General features: G+C 45.4%; 2 protein-coding genes across 4 annotated transcripts in view; one reads left to right on the top strand and one right to left on the bottom strand.

Moving 5' to 3' along the window:
* STK26 (serine/threonine kinase 26) overlaps positions 1–20,476 on the top strand; it is a 393,767-nt gene that overhangs the window by 92,295 nt on the left and 280,996 nt on the right. The gene's annotated exons all lie outside the window — the stretch shown is intronic.
* The window catches only part of MBNL3 (muscleblind like splicing regulator 3), a 64,327-nt gene that overhangs the window by 32,448 nt on the left and 11,403 nt on the right, over positions 1–20,476 (bottom strand). For all 3 annotated transcript variants that reach the window (XM_063313313.1, XM_063313315.1, XM_063313314.1), the window contains exon 2: positions 11,923–13,134. In XM_063313313.1, the coding sequence (XP_063169383.1) occupies positions 11,923–12,096 (174 nt within the window). In that variant the 5' untranslated portion in view covers positions 12,097–13,134. The remainder of the gene's footprint in view (positions 1–11,922; positions 13,135–20,476) is intronic.

Raw genomic sequence — 20,476 nt, forward strand, 5'->3', positions numbered from 1 at the left:
GAGGGTTGGACTAGATGACCCTTATGGCCCCCTCCAATTATAATTCAAATTGTACAGGACACTCACGGCCCCTTTGGCCCGTTTACAAAGGACTAGATAGAGACAGGTTGTTGCACTGATGCTGGAAGAGTGAGCCCAGCTGCACAAGATGCAGGAACGGTTTCTAAGCCAGGGCCAACGGCTTAACCGTATCTATGAACCTGGCTGCACCTTCCGTATTTTTCTCTAAGGGAATTACAGAAGCAATTGGATAGGAACGAAGGTAAAGGCTGGGGGTGGGGAGCACACAGTGTTCACTTAGGGAGAACCTCCCTGGAAACAGAAATGTAGCAGGTCAGGGCAAAGTCAGATGTACCCAGTTAAAAGGAATTGAGAACTGTCTTGATCTTAAAAAAAGTCCCCTTAAGGTATAAACCTGAAGCTTGTTTATAAGAAGGATCAAGTGGTCAAGTTTTTTTTTAACTGATTCTGCTGTTTTAGATTGAGATGGAAGGCATGGGATGCTGGTGTGAATGCTCCTCCCCATGAGAAGCCACCAGTAAATTAGAAACACTGCATGTTACGTGCGACTCCAGGAACCTTTAATCCTTCTTGGTGCTGGTTTCCACAGTCATGACGAAGTCAGAGTCATGAAGTTGGTTTCCAATTAAAATAAGTTCCAATTCACCCCGATTTATTTATTGCAATCCCAGTAAGTTCCCAGTGTCTACCATGGGACCAGTTGATAGTAGAGAGGTGAAACTACCTCTGATAACAGTCCAGGTTACGCTTTACTAATAAAGGATAGTTTTTGTTCTGTTATCCCCACCCTCAATTGTGGTGGGCTTCCGGTTGGCTTGTTCAGAAATCCAGCTCTTTGGAAATCTGGATTTTTCTTCCGTAACTGACTTATTTTGTAGGGAAAAAGTTAGAAAAACCAGTGAGAAACCCAAGAAGGGTTACAAATTAAAGGAAACCTTCACCTGGCCCTTGCAGCACCTGTTAAAATTCCCTGAATGAAGAAACATGATTTTTTCATAAAAGCCTTATCCAGACACAGCCAAAAGCCCGGAACTGTATACAGAAAATGAAAATACAGGAGGGACACTGAATCCTTTCAGTGGAATGACATCTCTGCTTCTGAGAACAGCCGGGTCCACATGCTGAGCCAAGCCATCGCACAACCTGTTTGGTCTTAGCTGAGTATGTTCTGGGAACCCAGGCTGTGGCGTGCAAACTACAATTTCTGGTGTGATGAGTCGTGAGACTGCGACTTCTTCAAGAAGAACTGCTGAAGCAGACCAGGACGGAGAACAAGGCCGACCTGATCCGTATCTCTTGCTCACAACCAGGACTGAGCGATTCGGCGTCAACCTGAGTTGAGGAATCCTCTCTCCACCCTGCAGCTACTCAACCCGAGTTACACAAACAAACAATGCAGTCGGGAATCGTCCACCGGACGTCCTTCTACACGGGTGGTCCTATGGCAGCCTTTCTCCTTTAAGTGCATTTCTCCTGGCCTGAGGAGTTAGAGCGTTTTAAGGACAGTTTGGGAATTTTTCCAATTGGAGCAGTTTCTCAGCCGGGCTCACTTCTAGCAGGACCCAGGGAGGAATACCTCTGGACACCCTGAGATGGCCAACTGCTGTCAAGTTTCACTCTTCCCCCTTCTCCCCCTGCCTCAACAAAAATGCCAGAAAGAGGTATTTAGTTTAATGGTATTTTCAGCAAATCAAGAGGGGAAACCCCATTTTGTGAAAAATCACTGCCAGCGAATAAATTGTTGAAAGAAACGTCTCCCTAATCTTCTACCCTACAAATCCACATTTTTATTGCTGGCCAAGGAGGGGGGGGAAAAAAACCTTAATTAAAGCAGATATAAGTTTACCTTATGCTTGAAAGATTACAAACTTAAAATAATGTCCAGAATTTGTCAGCCATTCCTAATGTTGGAGGTGAATCCAGGACCATCTTGACGGTCAATCAGATGGGGCAGGGAAATTACCCCTCTTCATTTCCATCTTTTTGAAGGATCCAGTGGATCCAGTCTTGTTCTGTTACTATCAAACACTGACTGTTGCCTCTCAAGATTTCCTTTCAGATCCAGTTTCATCTCCCTCCCTCCCTCCCTCCCTCCCTCCCTCCCATCCATCCATCCATCCATCCATCCATCCATCTTCTTTTACCGGGTTTATACTCGGCTCCAGCCAAAGCCAACTCTCAGCTGCGTGCATCCCAACCGCTGTAAATTGGGTTAAAAACCTAAATAAACATTACAGTAACACAGCAGTGACCACAGCTCATAAAAACAGCAGTCTATCACAACTTGGCAGCTTGGGAATCTAAGGTGTTCACAACCACCAAACACGGAACCGCTGCTATGGCAAGGGGGAACAGATCCATTTGATAAACTTCACGCTCTGATGCAGAGGAATTCAGGTGCCGGAGAGAATCCGTCTGATCTCCTGATTTCTGCTCTGCTGGACTTCGACTTTGGCCTCATTTGTGCTATGCATCTGTTTATCAGTCACCTACTGGCAGGCCTAACTGAAAATCTTGACTCCCTCCAGTGATGTCCCAATTTCCTTGCAGGGGCAACCAACAAGGCACCTCAATCTCCCTTCTCCAAATTTAATGCTGCTGAAGGTACCCGGGCAGAACGAGAGCAACCGCACGGCCCACGAACACCATTCTTCCTTTCCGATGGCCCGGGTGCAAGCTGGCTCCCATGGCAGAAGCAGGCCCGCTGAAGCCAATCAGCAAAGAAGTGCCACTTGCTTCCTACGTGCAAACCATGAGGATGCTGCATGAAATAATCGAGAGCTCCTGAAATATTTATGTGGCTTCAAGCTCGGCGCTATGGTAATTTTTCTGCTCTTCAATTTGCAAGGTTGTCCCCATAACACCCTTTCAGCAGAAAAGAGCTGCAGAAGAGGGAAATATCTAGACTGGAAAGAACTGATAGCCGTAGAATATTAAAACAAAAGCTTCACTCTCCGGGATCTAGAAGAAGGTCCTTCCAAGGAAGCTGCCCTAGAATCTACCAGCCTGACAATCAGATCCTTTATATCTACCTCCTTGGAACAGGTAACCCAAGTGGGTAGAGATACCCTACCTACCTAGCTTAGAGACCATGATAACTATAGCAAATATTGACAGGAGCACCGACAGGGCCCGTTCAAAGAAATCAAGATGGCAGCCGCAACAGCATGATCAAAGTTTCCACTGCTTGGCCATTACCTTAACTTTTCGGACTATACCCATGAGGACACTCCTGAATATTGAGGTTTCTAACATGGATGGCTCTCCTATATCAACTTCCCTGCCTACAAAATGTTATGAGGAACCTTGCAGGCAAAATCAAAGGTTTATCTAAACTAGCATCCTACTTCCCACACTGAAGAGCCATGCATGAGATGAGACTCCCCCTCTAGAGAGTTTGGTGGCATCCTGTCTTTGAGCATGGATACAGTTGATATGAGCATCAGCTTCTTTCCTCAAGGTGAGACCATCTTAGATAAGACCCCAGGCCACCATCATGTTTCTCACAGACGCCACGGTGGCTAGCAGAAACAAGACATGAGCTCAACTGCATTATGTGAGAAAGGAAAAACACCAACTGATGCTTGTTTGGGGAAGAGTGGGGAAAATGGAAAAGCAACGAAGAACCGTTGAAATACGTCAACCATAGTTTAGATAAGGGCATCTCCATTTCTTTTTAAAAGGAAAGAAAGAGTTTTAGGAATCAGATGGTTTGGAAACCCTTCAGCAGGAAGGACTGCCTTCTTTTATAATTATCGTCACAGCTTGCTCCTGCATAAGTATCCAGCATTTCTCCCCAATTCCTCGTGTGCATTTTTAAGGATTATTGTCGGTTCAATTACCTTAATTGCACGGCTGTGCTTGATCCAAAAGGAGATGGCTGGTTACAACCTCCTAATTGCCACTACTTTCTCCCTCTGATATACAGATTCATTTTCCTTTTCCTCATTAGCCAGAAAAAGCAATGAGTTTTCTCATCAATAGAAGGAATGTGCTCTACACCAAGTTGTAAGTATAAAGCCAGTTTATCCCCAGAAGTGAGAGAACCAGCACGCAAAGCAGCTCCAAATTTAACAGGAGACAAAAGAAGATCCCTGGTGTCTTCTTGGAGGTGAGCTGGATCAGTTCTGCTTTGTGAGCTGAGCTAATTTGTTTTCAAGGCCAAAACCCAACATGTTCACAAGTCTTAAAAAAAAAAAACACCAGTTCAGTCATTGTGTTGGCTGCATCCCAAATACAGGAGTCAAACTGATTTGCCACGCAAAATATTTAACCACTGAACAAATGTCACAGAAAAGCAACATATTACTCTTGAAATCCAAAGTATTTGTGTGGATGCTGCAGCCCACAGCATTCAAGAATAAAGGAAAACGGGGAAAATACACTCAGAAACCCTTTCTTTTTAAGCAGCAGCAATTTGACCCAACATTGTTCAAGGATCGGGGAATTAGCTATCAAATGCCCATTTGAGAAAGCAAAGGGACAGGCCTTCCCAGCTCCTCTGCTTTCCGAATAAAACACAGCAGAGACAGGACAAATTAACGGTCACATCATTTCAGAGAGGAAACTTTTCTTGCACTAATAAATGCTCACATCTATACCTGAGCCCTTTTCCTCCCATAAAGGCCTGCGGTGAAGCTTTGGGTCAACACCCTCCCTCTGTCTGACCACCTGATAAGGTTGGTGGGTGGCAAGACACAGAACCTCTTGAACTCCTTGGAGCAATGTGGGACAAAATCTGAAAAACTAGTATTACAACCCTGAGCTGCAAATATTCGCTTTGATTGGTACTAGTATTACACTCCATATTAGGTCTTCGGATCTGCGTTTCTTTCACATGCACCCAAATTTTCTTAGGAATCCATCAAGGCTTGATTATAATCTGTAGGTTTCACTGATTTTTGTATTTTAAACTGCTCCATGCTGGGCAGGACAGACAGATCTTTCTTCTGTGATCAGGAATTGGCCCTGGAACTGAAATGAGTTGGGGAAAAGTACAGTATGAAGCGAGGAGGTGGTGCCCCTCCTGTCCCCAAATAGCTGCTACATTTGGCTCTCTTTGCTCAAGGATCCATTCTGTGCCAGGATGGACCCTCAGGAGGCTATAAGGGCCAAAGAGCCCAGCAGCAAAAGAGGGCAATGCATGTTCTCTACTGATGAAATGGAAGCTGCTCCCCAGGAATGGGTGAGCCGCTTTTGTGCCAAGGCACAGCCCAGATGGCAAAAGAATCTAGCCATGACCCAGCCTTGGCAGAGAAAAGGGTGCTGACCTGTTGCTAGGACTGGCCAATCTTTTGGGCATCCTTCATTATTCCTGCATGCAGAGTGCCAGACTTGCATCATTGGCCCACTGACCTCTTGATACATGCAACATCACCCTGACTTCTATGGGATGCCCGTGGGAACACAGCCCCTTCCCTTCCTTTCTACCCCCAGGATCAAAGGAAAGGCCCATTTTGTTCTGCACCACCTTGGGGAGAATGGCCGACACTTTGGACCATCTTAATCAGAAGCCCAGAACAGCCTTCAAATTGGCAACAGTGCCTCTCCTTCTATGTAGAATACTCACAGGCTGTGATCCCCCCACACATTTAGCCTGGTACTGTGTTGATCTCTTTTCTGGGATTTGCACAAGACACTGAGGTAGAAGTAAACAAAATGAGTTGCCTTCTCCCAATGCACTAAGCAAAAAAAAAAAATTAACCCAGCTTAGCATGTTGCACAAATGCAAGTGGTAGGTTAAGTATGTTGTATGAACATAGCCAGTGTGTTAGCAGATTTTAGCTCACATTCACAATTAATCCAAGGATGAAAGGAACACCATCAGCCAACTTGGCATCACCTCTAACACTATTTCTGCTCTCCCTCTGATGCACCTCCTCACTCACAAAATTTCTTCCCTTGAACCACCTTGATTGCTCAGAAAGATCCCCACCCTTTACATCCAGGCCAAAAGTGTTCCTCCCTGAGAAAACACCTATAGAGTCTAACTCAATCATCGTGCATTGAAATTGCATGGCACAACTGGTAAGCTTGGATTTATTTTAGAGGTGCCTCAATGGAGTGGAGTGGAGGTGTCACACGACCTCTGGAAGAGCTGCTGATTTTGAGGCCAATCTTGAGCACCTCAACGATGCCATGAGCTAAACCGTGAAGGGCCACCCAAGACGGGAAGGTCATGACAGAGAGGTCAGACTAAATGCGATCCCTGGGGAAGGTAATGGCAACCCACCTCAGTATTCTTGCCGTGAAAACTAAATGGATCAGTACAACCAGAGATATGTCGGTATACCATCGGAAGATGAGACCCCCAGGTCGGAAGATGGTCAAAATGCTACTGGGGAGGAACAGAGGATGAGCTCAACTAGCCCCAGACGTGATGACGCAGCTAGCTCAAAGCCGAAAGGACGGCTAGCGGCTGATGGTGCTGGTGGTGAACGGCGAATCCGATGTTCTAAGGATCAACACACCATCGGAACCTGGAATGTAAGATCTATGAGCCAGGGCAAATTGGATGTGGTTATTGGTGAGATGTCAAGATTAAAGATAGACATTCTGGGCGTCAGTGAACTGAAATGGACTGGAATGGGCCACTTCACATCAAATGACCACCAGATCTACTACTGCGGACAAGAGGACCACAGAAGAAATGGAGTAGCCTTCATAATTAATAGTAAAGTGGCTAAAGCAGTGCTTGGATACAACCCAAAAAACGACAGAATGATCTCAATTCGAATTCAGGGCAAGCCATCTAACATCACAGTGATCCAAATATACGCCCCAACCACAAATGCTGAAGAAGCTGAAGTAGAGCAGTTCTATGAGGATCTGCAGCACCTACTGGACAACACGCCTAAAAGAGATGTTATTTTCATCACAGGAGACTGGAATGCTAAGGTGGGCAGTCAAATGACACCTCGAATTACAGGTAAGTATGGCCTGGGAGAACAAAACGAAGCAGGACACAGGCTGATAGAATTTTGCCAGGACAATTCACTCTGCATAACAAACACTCTCTTCCAACAACCTAAGAGACGGCTTTATACATGGACTTCACCAGATGGACAACACCGAAATCAGATTGATTACATCCTTTGCAGCCAAAGGTGGCGGACATCTGTACAGTCGGTAAAAACAAGGCCTGGAGCTGACTGTAGTTCAGATCACGAACTTCTTCTTGCACAATTTAGGATCAGACTCAAGAGATTAGGGAAGACCCACAGATCAGCTAGATATGAGCTCACTAATATTCCTAAGGAATATGCAGTGGAGGTGAAGAATAGATTTAAGGGACTGGACTTAGTAGATAGGGTCCCGGAAGAACTCTGGACAGAAGTTGGCAGCATTGTTCAGGAGGCGGCAACAAAATACATCCCAAAGAAAGAGAAAACCAAGAAGGCAAAATGGCTGTCTGCTGAGACACTAGAAGTAGCCCAAGAAAGAAGGAAAGCAAAAGGCAACAGTGATAGGGGGAGATATGCCCAATTAAATGCAAAATTCCAGAGGTTAGCCAGAAGAGATAAGGAATTATTTTTAAACAAGCAATGCGCGGAAGTGGAAGAAGACAATAGAATAGGAAGGACAAGAGACCTCTTCCAGAAAATTAGAAACATTGGAGGTAAATTCCAGGCAAAAATGGGTATGATCAAAAACAAAGATGGCAAGGACCTAACAGAAGAAGAAGAGATCAAGAAAAGGTGGCAAGAATATACAGAAGACCTGTATAGGAAGGATAACAATATCGGGGATAGCTTTGATGGTGTGGTCGGTGAGCTAGAGCCAGACATCCTGAAGAGTGAGGTTGAGTGGGCCTTAAGAAGCATTGCTAATAACAAGGCAACAGGAGACGACGGCATCCCAGTTGAACTGTTCAAAATCTTGCAAGATGATGCTGTCAAGGTAATGCATGCTGTATGCCAGCAAATTTGGAAAACACAAGAATGGCCATCAGACTGGAAAAAATCAACTTATATCCCCATACCAAAAAAGGGAAACACTAAAGAATGTTCAAACTATCGAACAGTGGCACTCATTTCACATGCCAGTAAGGTAATGCTCAAGATCCTGCAAGGTAGACTTCAACAGTTCATGGAGCGAGAATTGCCAGATGTACAAGCTGGGTTTAGAAAAGGCAGAGGAACTAGAGACCAAATTGCCAATATCCGCTGGATAATGGAAAAAGCCAGGGAGTTTCAGAAAAACATCTATTTCTGTTTTATTGACTATTCTAAAGCCTTTGACTGTGTGGACCATAACAAATTGTGGCAAGTTCTTAGTGGTATGGGGATACCAAGTCATCTTGTATGCCTCCTGAAGAATCTGTATAACGACCAAGTAGCAACAGTAAGAACAGACCACGGAACAACGGACTGGTTTAAGATTGGGAAAGGAGTACGGCAGGGCTGTATACTCTCACCCTACCTATTCAACTTGTATGCAGAACACATCATGCGACAAGCTGGGCTTGAGGAATCCAAGGCTGGAGTTAAAATCTCTGGAAGAAACATTAACAATCTCAGATATGCAGATGATACCACTTTGATGGCTGAAAGTGAAGAGGAACTGAGGAGCCTTATGATGAAGGTGAAAGAAGAAAGTGCAAAAGCTGGTTTGCAGCTAAACCTCAAAAAAACCAAGATTATGGCAACCAGCTTGATTGATAACTGGCAAATAGAGGGAGAAAATGTAGAAGCAGTGAAAGACTTTGTATTCCTAGGTGCAAAGATTACTGCAGATGCTGACTGCAGTCAGGAAATCAGAAGACGCTTAATACTTGGAAGAAAAGCAATGACAAATCTCGATAAAATAGTTAAGAGCAGAGACATCACACTGACAACAAAGGCCCGCATAGTTAAAGCAATGGTGTTCCCTGTAGTAACATATGGCTGCGAGAGCTGGACCATAAGGAAGGCTGAGCGAAGGAAGATCGATGCTTTTGAACTGTGGTGTTGGAGGAAAATTCTGAGAGTGCCTTGGACTGCAAGAAGATCCAACCAGTCCATCCTCCAGGAAATCAAGCCAGACTGCTCACTGGAGGGAATGATATTAAAGGCAAAACTGAAATACTTTGGCCACATAATGAGAAGACAGGACACCCTGGAGAAGATGCTGATGCTAGGGAGAGTGGAAGGCAAAAGGAAGAGGGGCCGACCAAGGGCAAGATGGATGGATGATATTCTAGAGGTGACGGACTCGTCCCTGGGGGAGCTGGGGATGTTGACGACCGACAGGAAGCTCTGGCGTGGGCTGGTCCATGAAGTCACGAAGAGTCGGAAGCGACTAAACGAATAAACAACAACATGAAATACCAGGTATTTCAACCCAGTGATTTTTCTCTTGGGTAAGGCATGTTAAAAAAAAGAAAAACTTGGAATGTCACACTTGCAGCTGTTTGAGCTATTACACTCCAGAAGTTGGAATTCCCTGTGTGGTCGGAGCAGAGCGCATAAAGCTTGTACATGTGTGTGTGTGTGAACAGTAGGCATATGTAACACACACCAAACTCTTGGCACACATTCCTATGGTTCTCCCATGGTGATTTCTGCTGGCAGGAACGTAAATGTTTTTTAAGATTCCAACCCTCTTTAGCTAAAAATCAATGAAGCTGCACTGATTTGGGAGTGGATGGGGAATAACCAGCCGGTGTCAACAGTAATGAAACTTAACTCTTCCCATTTGCTTTTAGCCATACCATCTGTCCCCACCCTGGTATCCCAGGCATATATAAAGTAGGGTTATTTTGAGTGTTCCAGCAGCGTGTTTTCAAGTTGGATCATACGGGCGCAATCTGAGTGGTCTGTTCAATCATCTAGTCCTGGCCACCATCTTGACTTTCTTGACCTCCCTTTCTCAGACAACCACTGCTGCCTCTACACCAGTGCTTCTCAACCATGGCCGGTTGGGGAATTCTAAGAGTTGAAGTCCACACATTTGAAAGTTGCCAAGCTTGAGAAACACTGCCATAGACTGATCAGAGGATCAGGTGAAATCTGGGGAAACCAGCTCCAAACCTTCATTCAGCCATGGACCTTTCAGGGTCCTCAAACTATTCCCCCCTCTCCAGCCTTGCTTTAACAAGGTTAAAGATGGAAGGGGAACCAGAACTCATTTTAAAAAATGCAGTATTAAAAGAGCACACAATTCATTTTGCTTTCCTACTGTCTGTCATTCAGAGTGTTCCAGTAAAAAAACACAGCAGGGACTAACTTGAATATTCAGACAAGGTCAGACAATCACCATCAAGTCATCAGGGAACCGTGATTTGTTTGTGGATGGCTAATGGCTAACCCCACTTCTGAAAGAACCCCACATGTCTCCATGGGTTTTTCCCCACCTTTCTTCCCTTTCAAACTTTTATTTTGACTTCTGATTCACTCAGCCCCAAAGAGGGAACGTAATACACTCCACAAAACAAAATATCCACAATATATTACCTATGGTGGGAAGGACAAAAAGGAAAATGGCACTGTACATCTCTGTGGGCATCCAAGCCAGTTCCATGTATTTTTCCAATACAAGCGGCTTTACGTACAGGTAAGCCTCGTTTAGCGACCACAATTGGGACTGGCAACTTGGTTGTTAAGCAAAGTTGTCACTAAGTGAAACCATGACTGTGCTTATGATCTGACTTCAGCTCTCCTTTGCTCATAAATGCGAGGATTGGTCATAAGGTTACTTTTCCATCACTGTTGTAACTGTGAATGGTCGCTAAATAAGGCAGTCACTAAACAAGGACTACCTGTATTCTGCTTCACCAGTAAACAAGCTCTCTTTTTGACTGGGGGAATCTAGAGGCCATTTTATGCAATTCACACCTTGTGACCCCCTCTTGCGTTCTTGGATCGAGGCGGCAAGAAATAAATGAAGGAAATGTTCAAAGAAGCCACCTAGAAAGTCAACCGGCCATCTGTAGAGCCACCAAATTAAAACTTCTTTTTTTCTGCAGTTGCTACAGATTTTTTAGGAGGAGGATCAGGGTGAAATACAAGGAGGAGCTTCATTTCCAGCTAAAATTGGCTTTGCCAAGTAACAAGGTGATAGAACGTGTAGGCCGGTGGCAAAGGCAACTGTCACTCATAAAATATCGGGGACAAAAATTCCTCCTCCAGTGAATTTTCTATCCCAGCTTTCCTTTCTGCAAAGCAAGCCCATGGCCTATACTCCAAGGTCACTGCAGCCCCCTTTCTGGTGACTGGGACCTGTATTGTTGTTATTTTGCTGAAGAGGAACAGGGCAAAACTTCCAGCCTGTTTCCTTCCTTTCCAGATGCAATTGCTTTAATCTTTTCAGTCCTACTATTTTACTTCTCTTCCCACCAAGAATCGGCGGAAATCAGTCTGTTGCTAATTGTCCAGTGGCAATGAGGCAGTGTCCGTAGCCTTCTGCTGTTGCCAAGGATAACACCATTAGTCCTCCCCTACAATAAATAGGAAGACAGCATCTGCCCCACAGGCATTCTAGAAAATAAAAGGAGTGCATGGCTGCATTTTGAAAGTACAATGATTCTTTTAAAGTCATCTGGACAGGTGAAGAGCATTTAGGAAGACCCTTTCTGCTAAGCCAGTATTTGCGATTTTCACGCCAACTTTGTGACAGCCTGTACAACATGCTTGCCCCTGCAGTTTTGGGCCCTTACTGTGAGCTTCCATGCACACACTTACAAATATGCACCCTTCACATTTGCATATGCTGCAGTCCTAGCCCTCTGGTCCTTACTTGTCCTTGTTGAGAATAAAAACTGGGCTGCAGATTTGCACACAGGTACAACCAGTAAGGTTCATCTCTAAGCTCCCCAAAGTTGGGGAGAGAACTAGTTGCGCACCAGGAAAGAGGTTTTTTTTACTTTTCAGCTTTCAGAGTACAACTGACGCCCCAGCAAAACAGATGTTAGGCCATCCTTACCTTTAGGGAATCAAAGCAGGCGATAACACGTCCGTTTTCCACATGGCAGCTCCGGGAAGGGTGGGCAAACTTGCACTCTGTGTCAGAACGAGAGCAGGTTCCTCGCTGAAATTCCCGACAGACTTCCAATGTCAGCCATTTTGTATCACGAACCAAGGAAACGTTCAGAGCCATATTAAAAAAACTGCCCCCAAAAGGGGGTAAAAGGGGGAGGAAGAGGGAAACAGAATGTTCTTCAGGTGAATACTAATGATTTAGGGGGAAAGGTGGGGGGATTTCTTTTATCAAAAGGAAATTCAAGTTAAAAATGTGAAGAAATAACTTGTTGCTTTGGTAAAATTTCTATTCGTCAGCACTTAGGTTTCATCGAACTCAAATTATGCTTTTTGAAAAGAAAAGGTTAAACTTCTAGCCAATCATAAAATAGAAATCTCATCAGAATTAACTAAAAAATCAAATTAGAGGCCAGCTCCTAAAAGTGCAATTGTCAAAGTTAAAATAGAAATGTTATATATTTATATATGTTTTATATATATGTATATATATATATATATATATGTTTGTGTGTGTGTGTGTATATATATATATTTATATGTATGTGTGTATATATTTATATGTGTGTGTGTAATGTTTTGTGCCACTGCCAAAATTATTTCAGAACAACTTGCATTCCTCTATTACTCCCTCCTCAAAGATTTCTGTGCTCTCAAGTTATGGGTTTCAACTATCCTCACACAAAACCAAATCAATCCAAGAAAATACAGCTGCAATGGGACAGACTCAGTGGAATGGTTTTGTTTCTTGGCAGAAAAGAAATCTTTAGCGAGCTTCTATCCTTTCATCCTGTGCCTGAAACATTAACAAAGCTGCAAGCATTAATACCGGTGGAATAAATGTTTTTTTTTAATTTCCTTATGTTTGTTTTGTTTTTCTTTTTTTACAGAATCGAGTTTGTTACATATTTGGGAAGGAGGGGGCACAAGATGGCTCAGCAAACCAAGTGGAAAAAGGGAAAAAAAAAACTGCTGGCCAAGTTGCACTGCAAGCAACGTCAGGCTTCTTTTGAAAACAGGGAAGGAGGAAGAGATTCAAGGGGAGTGTGGATCGTGCGCGCTCTCTATCCCCTTTGGAATGCAAGTTGAGGAAAAGCCCAAGTCGGGGGTCGAAGCAGCTGTAGCGATGCCAGTTTCAGGGAAGGCACTTTTCAGCAACCTGCAGGGAAAAAGAAGAAATACCAGCTCAGTCATGAGGGATCCTTGCGTGCCCAAATCTCACCCAGAGAAGCCCTTGGACATTCAGTTTAACAGGACCTGTCCATCCCCATCCCTGATATAGCAGCAAACTGAAGTCAGCCATTGTCTGATACCGGTCTTTTTTTTTTTAATTGCAAAAAAGGAGAGAGAGACAAGAAGGGCATTTCCTGCAAGAAGCTGCACATGGTAAGAGGAAGCAGCCAATGACATTTCTCCTTGCAGCTGAGCGTCTGGGCAGACACCCAATACAGGACCTTGTTTCATATTCATCTCATCCTGGCACGCATTGGCTCTCGTCTTCCCAGCTGGTTCATGCTCGCCTCCCCCCTCCCCCCGGTGCCACTGTGTGGAAAATGCCTCCACCTGGTGTCCCAACAATCAGTCTCTGGTGCACCCGTGAGGTGTCTCCAGATTGCCCGGCCTCCATCTGAATATGCTCCTGGCACACGGAATGGGTGCCATCACAAGGGCCTCTCCTTGGCCCTGCAGACATGCTAGAAATGGCTCCCCTTTCCTCTCTTGACCTTCCCGTCGCCCACCAAATCCAAACTCATAATCCAGAGTGCATTGGGGATGGGGGGGAGAACGGCCACAGATCAGAGCTCGACAAAAAACTGGGTGGAGAAGCCGTGATGCCAGGGGTCCAGATAGACAAAGGAAAAAGCCACGGCCCTTCTCCTGGCGGGTAGCTGCTGGCTTCTGCGACCCATTTACAGAGGGCCTAGACTGCCTGGCATAAAGAAGGCATGGGGAGGGAGACCCCATCACCATTATGCAAACCATCCTCCATTTCACATTTAACCCCTTCTTGCAGAAGCAGAAGCTAAGTTTCAGGATAAGTAACAAGATCCTTCATCAAGTGGAAAAACTGCACAACAGCACACCGAAATTTCAGCCTTGACCAGAAGAGAGAGGGGGATGTTTCTTTTCTTCTCAGAAAATTAACCCTCGTAACAGATGAATTTTGCAGCAGCGATCCCTCCTCCAGCTCTGGCTTTTTTGCCATGCAACCATGAGTCAGGTCCTCCTCTCAACACAACATATACAACTTCAGAGGGAGGAAGCAGCATTTCTAAAGGGGGAGGCCATGGTCCTCCCTGGCTGCCAAAGAGAGGACTTCAGAAAAGCTTGGGTGAACTGACCTAAGGAGCAATCTATTTCCCAAACGTGGATAGCATCCCCATGTGCTGATTTCAGCCCCGGAGAATTCTCAGTTATGGCAATCCTGGCTAGAAGCAAGTCTACCTGTACCCACGTTGCTGTTCTACTCCTCACCAAATGTCCCCAGGAGGTCCATCAACAAAACCAGCAACACTAGGCTTTCGCTCTTGTTTGTTTGCAGCACCCAGCATTCAATGGCAGACTGCCCTAGCTCCAAATTATTATGATGAAGCACAGTCTAAGAGGAGCCCTGATGGCTATGGCTAAGGATGAAGTTTGGTTTCATGGTGTCTTTCCCCTCCTTTGGGAGTGAGAGAACCATTAACACAGTTCAACCTTGGAGTCTTTTGGAATCTGATGGATTGCTGAATGCTCTGGAGCAATTTCCAGAAGCTAGAGATGCTTGTATCGTTGGGGAAGGAGAACACGACATTGACAGGATCCCCTTGAGGGTCTTATTCAATGCTCTGGAGCCCAAGCTTCTCCCAGCTTCTCTGGGGAGCTCAGGACAGTGAGAAGCCAAAGACAGCTGGAGTGCAGCAGGGAAAGTTCAGTATGGTGCCAGTCAGATGCACATTAGTGCTCACAGCTATGCCTGCAAAGGTAGTTTGAGACCTTCACTGCATCCTCAGTCAACCACAACTGGGCAAAGACTTATTGTTACCAGCTCCCCACCACCACCTTATGTTGACCTTCCCACAGACCTGCTGTGAGAGATTGGTGAGGCCCTTTGAAGATAAAATGGTTCATCTTCATGCTGACCAGATGATGAAATACATATTGATGTGTCTTGTGCACCATCTGGTGTAACCAGATCGATCCTTTTCAAGATTGTACCAGATACTTGTAGCCTGCCCTACACTCCTCAGCCTCTTCCTCACCTTGGCTTATTCCAGTGAGCTGAGGACAGCGACTGGATGAATCCATGGAGGTGTGAATACAACTTTGCGGAATGATGGAGTGATAATCACCAGCCTTGAAGAAGACAGCAACCTGCCCCCTCTTGAAGAAATCCTCACCAGATCCAGAGGACTATGCCAATTACTGCCCAATCCTAAATACTCCATTTTGGGGGGAGAAGCTGTGTCTGTGCAGCCACAAAGGTTCTTGAGGACACAGTTATCCCAGCCCTTTTCAGTCTGGGTTCAGGACTGGTTTGGAGAGACACTCAGGTACAGTTGCCCTGATGGATGATCTCTTGTGGGAGAGGGACAGAAAAGCCTGATTCATCATGTTGAAGGTTCCCGCAAGTACTTCTTTCCAACAAGTACATGAGGAGAGGGGTGGAGAGTTGGGAAAAAAGTGGGTGCAGCCCTGCAAACAAGCCACAACAGGCTGTTGGGTGGGTTGGAACAAGGTGGAATTCTTCTAGAAATCACACCCATCTGAACCCAAGCAAGAACTGGGCAGCTTTTACTGAGAGTAGGCTTCTTATCTAAATCAGAATCCATAGTTGAAGGCCCTCTTCCAGCCTTCAAAAAATCAGCAGGGCCCATTGCAACTCCTATGATTCTCAGCTAGCCACTTTAGCTCAGGGTCATGGATGCTGTCACTTCGATTCATCCAGAGGGCACCAAGCTAAGAACGTTTGCTCTGGATGGCTTGCTGCTGAAATATTTAAGAAACCCATTGTGTATTAATTGCCTAAACTTAGACAGCTTGGCCTTGCTTCTCTCCGATGACCTTGGGAAAAACTTTGCTTTTAAGCTGACATCTGGCCTGTTTAATTCCCCAGTCTTTGTGCAGCTGGAGGCTGGTACTTGGACAGTCAAAATGGGCCACTTAGAGACAAAAGGGAGGGCGGTAACACAAAGCCTGTATTACTGAGATATATGGAAATATGGGAGAGGGAGAATTGTCTTTTTAAAGAGCCCAGTAAACTCTAACCATCTTGGGTGGCCATGCCATGGTGACCAGCAGCAGAGCGGGGCTAGTACACCCATCAATAACAGAGATGACATCAGGATCTCAACATTGGTTTTATTGTACACTGCTCAATTCACATGAAGATAAAAGAGGAAGGGAAGCACATTCAGACTTGCAAGATTCTGTTACTACAACTGTTCTAATAAATGTAGCTCTAGGTCTACACCGTGTCTTTCTTAGTCTGGGCTACCTTATCAGGCTGACACTGATCTTGTAAGTCTAGATGTGCTTCCTTTCCCTTATTAAGATTAAAATGTGAATTAAGGGGGAAGGGCTCTCTGGGTTGTTTTCGTAAACCACTTTCTTGGCTGGGCTCAAGTTTCATTTACCTGGTTGCTGCCTTGGTAGCAGATCTTTCTTCTGTCCTTCAGGACCATCCTCTATATTCCCTACCTACCCCAAACCACCTCTCAGGGCTGTGGTGGAGGGGAAGGCCTAAGTCACATCCATGTGCACCACTCAGAAGTCAACAAAGGAAGGGTGGTTAAAAAAATTAACTCAACAATGAATGTATTGTGCCATGTTAATCTTTCTTTCCCTCTCTACCCAAGATTAACCTCCTACATTTTGAGGAATCTTCACAAGAGAGGTTGAAGTGCAGGGAATGATGCATTTTAGGCAAATCTAAGCTTTGGCATGCAGGAGAGCCAGAAGCTTGGGTTAGTGCCCAGCAACTGAGGGGCAAACAGAGATCATGTATAAGCACCTGCAGGAAATGGTAACAGCCCTCTTTCCTCTCCTCTCCTTATTTCTAGAAAACACATTCCTGCTTAAAACCAAAGGAGCCACTCTGTTAACACAAACACCTCACAGGAGGATAGACACTTGGAACACTTCTCTGTGAACACTCTGTACCCGAGCACTTCCCCTCTCTTGGGAAAGTTTACTTAATTTAAAAGGTAAAGTTTTGGCAACCTACAAGAGTTTTTTTTAAAAAGAAAAGTACTTTGGTTGTTTAACTTGGCTCCTGCCCCAAAGATGCATGTGCCTGAAAGTATGGTTCAAAGAACACAGCCAACAGATGTCAAAGGCATGGCCAGGGTGGCAGGGAGTCAACTCTAGTGAAGCACGCTCAACCCACAGTGGACGCCACAACCACACCCTATGGCTCTTCCCCTGCACCGCAGCAGGTTGTCCCCAAGAATCCAATGACTTTCTGCAGTCATAGTCCTTCAAGTAACACCCAGACCCCTGGATATACACAATGTACCAGTGCACAACCCGCCATCCAAGAACATATTGGAGAGATTTCCTTCGTTTATTTGAAATGTGGGGATCAGCTGGGATTGGGTCAGGAGACCCAGGAAATGTGCATCTGTTAAAATGCAACTGCTGATGACTGTTTAATATTCACCCACGCACCTGTTTTAAAAATCTCTGCATCTCTGGTTGCAAGATGCCATTCCAACTGGAGTGACTTTTGCCTGACAAACATGTCTGGCCCGGCCAAGCATTTCACCCACAAGGAGGAAGTTCCAAGGGAAAGCGCTGCCCTACGGACCCTCTTTGCTGCTGGCACAGCCACGAGGACAAACAACACCATTTATTCCAATACAGCAGATTCCTGGCCTGCTGTTAAGTGCTACCCAAGAACCCTGCTGGAAAATAAAAACAAACCACAAAAGAGCCAAGGCTCTGAAGTTAGTTTGTTTAGAAACTGACCTGACTCTAATTTTAAGCCACCATCTCCCTTGAATGAAATAAATCCACAAAACAAACAAAGCAAAACAAAATGCTGGCATCTCCCTCTCCCGACTGCCCAAGAGAAAGAGAGGATGAATTCCCATCCATGCATATGACCTTAAATTATGAGCTAGCACAAAAATTCCCACCCTCAGATCTGGGACCTCTTGTGCAACCACAAAAATAGTAGTAATAATTGAAAATTTAAAAACCTACCAAACCCTCAAAATCTTGCAACATTCCAGATGAGAGCACCAAAATGTCATGATTTTGCAATTTGGGGCCGCTGTAATTGTTCAATTAAATGCTATTGAATGGCAGGGCCCGACAGAGGCCACCTGGAGGAGTCAAGTTCACCCTCGGGCCAGAAGCAGAACCGCAAAGGGTGCAGCACAAGGGGGCGCCTTCTGCTCCTAACAGTCCTCATCACAAGTCAAATCGAGGGACGTTTTCAAACTTTTTTCCCCAAGGGCAGCCCCACATTTCAAACTCGAAGACGACTCCTGCTCCGCCAAACCCAATTTCTGGTGTGCTCATCGTGAAGGAGAAATTACAGCCAGGCCATAAGAGGAAAACCACCTCATGGTAACATAAACACTCCAACAATCACCGGACAACGGAGCATTCAGTGGAACAAAAATGGCCCCAATTATGACTGTTTTAAAAGCTCCAGAAACAAGAACACAGGAGTGGGCTGTCCTGAGAGGTAGAACTGCAAGCCGGAGGCAGCTAGCCCAAAGACAGAATTTCCATCCCATGATTGCGACACTTGTTTATGACCGCAGCATTTGTGAACATCGGAAAGCTGAGAATCAGGGGGGGGGGGGGGAGAGAGACAAAGGCATGGAAAGGAGATTCCAGCAGAGACAGAGCAAGGACAGATGTTGGCCGGCAGTGCCTGTCCCACCCAGGAGCAAGCGGTGCTCTGGGAACAGGCACAGCCTTGCAGGGATGGGCATCCCCCATTCAATTCCCGGAAGCTCAGCAATATCGGGTGGCCAGGAAAAGGACCCAGCTCTTCTCTGAACAGGGAGTGTGAAGCTAAGTGGACAGAGCAACGTGAAATTACAAACCATCTACTCTCCTCCACCAGGGAGACATAGAGATGTCTCCAGAGTGATGGGCCGAGCCCCCAGAGACCTCTAACACTTACCAAATTGTCAGGTTTCACTGTTAAGTGCAGAGAGCATTAAACAAGAAAGAAATCCAGTACAGGTTTGGACTTGGTCCTACCTCCTCTCTGGAAGGTGCCCCTAGCATACAACTCAAAGTCATCCCAGTCCTTTTCTGGTCTTGCTCTCCAATGAATATTCCTGCATCTATACAGGGCAGTGTAAAATTAATTGGGGGTGGGGAGAGAGATGTTTAACAAGACCTCAACATTTGCCCCAGCCTTCAATTCATTATTGTTATCTAGGTTAATTACATGGCATAGAGTTTGTATAAGAAATCTGATTATTGTTCAAAAACATAAGGCTAAGCAACGATATATAAATGCTGTACTCTTGATCATTCCTCTTTGACACACACCTATGGATGCCTTTTGATTACCATTTGGTGATACCGGGCCTAAGATTCAGTCCCCACCTGTCCAAGTCTGACCCCCAAAAGAAACATCCTGAGAGTGTCATGAGTGAGTGCCAACAAAGGTTCTAAAAGTGGAAAAGGAGAGACATGAACTGGGTTCTCTGTGCAGCACCCCTACGAATTAAGCACACTGGATACCCACCAGAGGTAGAAACCACAACACCAAGAAGACCCTCTGAGAAGTCTGCAAGCTTTGATCCCAGCATTTTAGGAAGATACTAGACTGGGAGAGGTGGAAGGACGACACAGGCCAATTCCATAAATGGCTATCAATCATTACTAGTCTTGATGGCTCTGTGCTATCTCCCAAATCACATTTCCCAAACCCTGAGGAGCTGCTTCTGTGGAGCAGCGCAAACTTGGAAGAATGCAATCACCCTGCTGATGTGTTTGTGAGCTTCCCATTGGTTGGCCAATGTGGGACACAGAGGGCTAGGCTAGGCAGAAAGGCCTCAGAGCTCCTTCTCAGTTTGGATGATGTGGCTAGATTCCCATTGGTAGAAAAAGATACAGGCTCAACCCGCTTTGACACATCCCACCTGCAGTCCACAAACGAGTTCCAGTCGGCATGGCAGTGTTGATGGGCCGCAAGGAGAACCACCACCTCAACACTGAAGTCCAATAAACAATAGCAGATAGAATGATCCACCACATTCCCCCCAGAAGCTTCCCCCCACCACCAGCTGGCTGCACTTTCTCTGCTGACATCTCTAATTCACTATTTTTGAGGCATTTTGCCACTAAATTTGCAAAACCTTGGTTCTGTACTTACTGAAGCTAGCAGGTAATGCTCTGCTTTGCTGCTAATTGATAAAGACACACTAATCTCATGTTAATAATTTTGCAACTGCTGTCACCCAGTGCCTAGTAAAAAAAATGGGGGTGGGGGTGTGTGTGGACAGTTTCTAAAGAAATCACCCTGGCAACTTGAAAGCGGGGAGGTG

This window comes from Candoia aspera, chromosome 12 (assembly GCF_035149785.1).
Source record: "Candoia aspera isolate rCanAsp1 chromosome 12, rCanAsp1.hap2, whole genome shotgun sequence".
NCBI classification, from domain to species: domain Eukaryota; kingdom Metazoa; phylum Chordata; class Lepidosauria; order Squamata; family Boidae; genus Candoia; species Candoia aspera.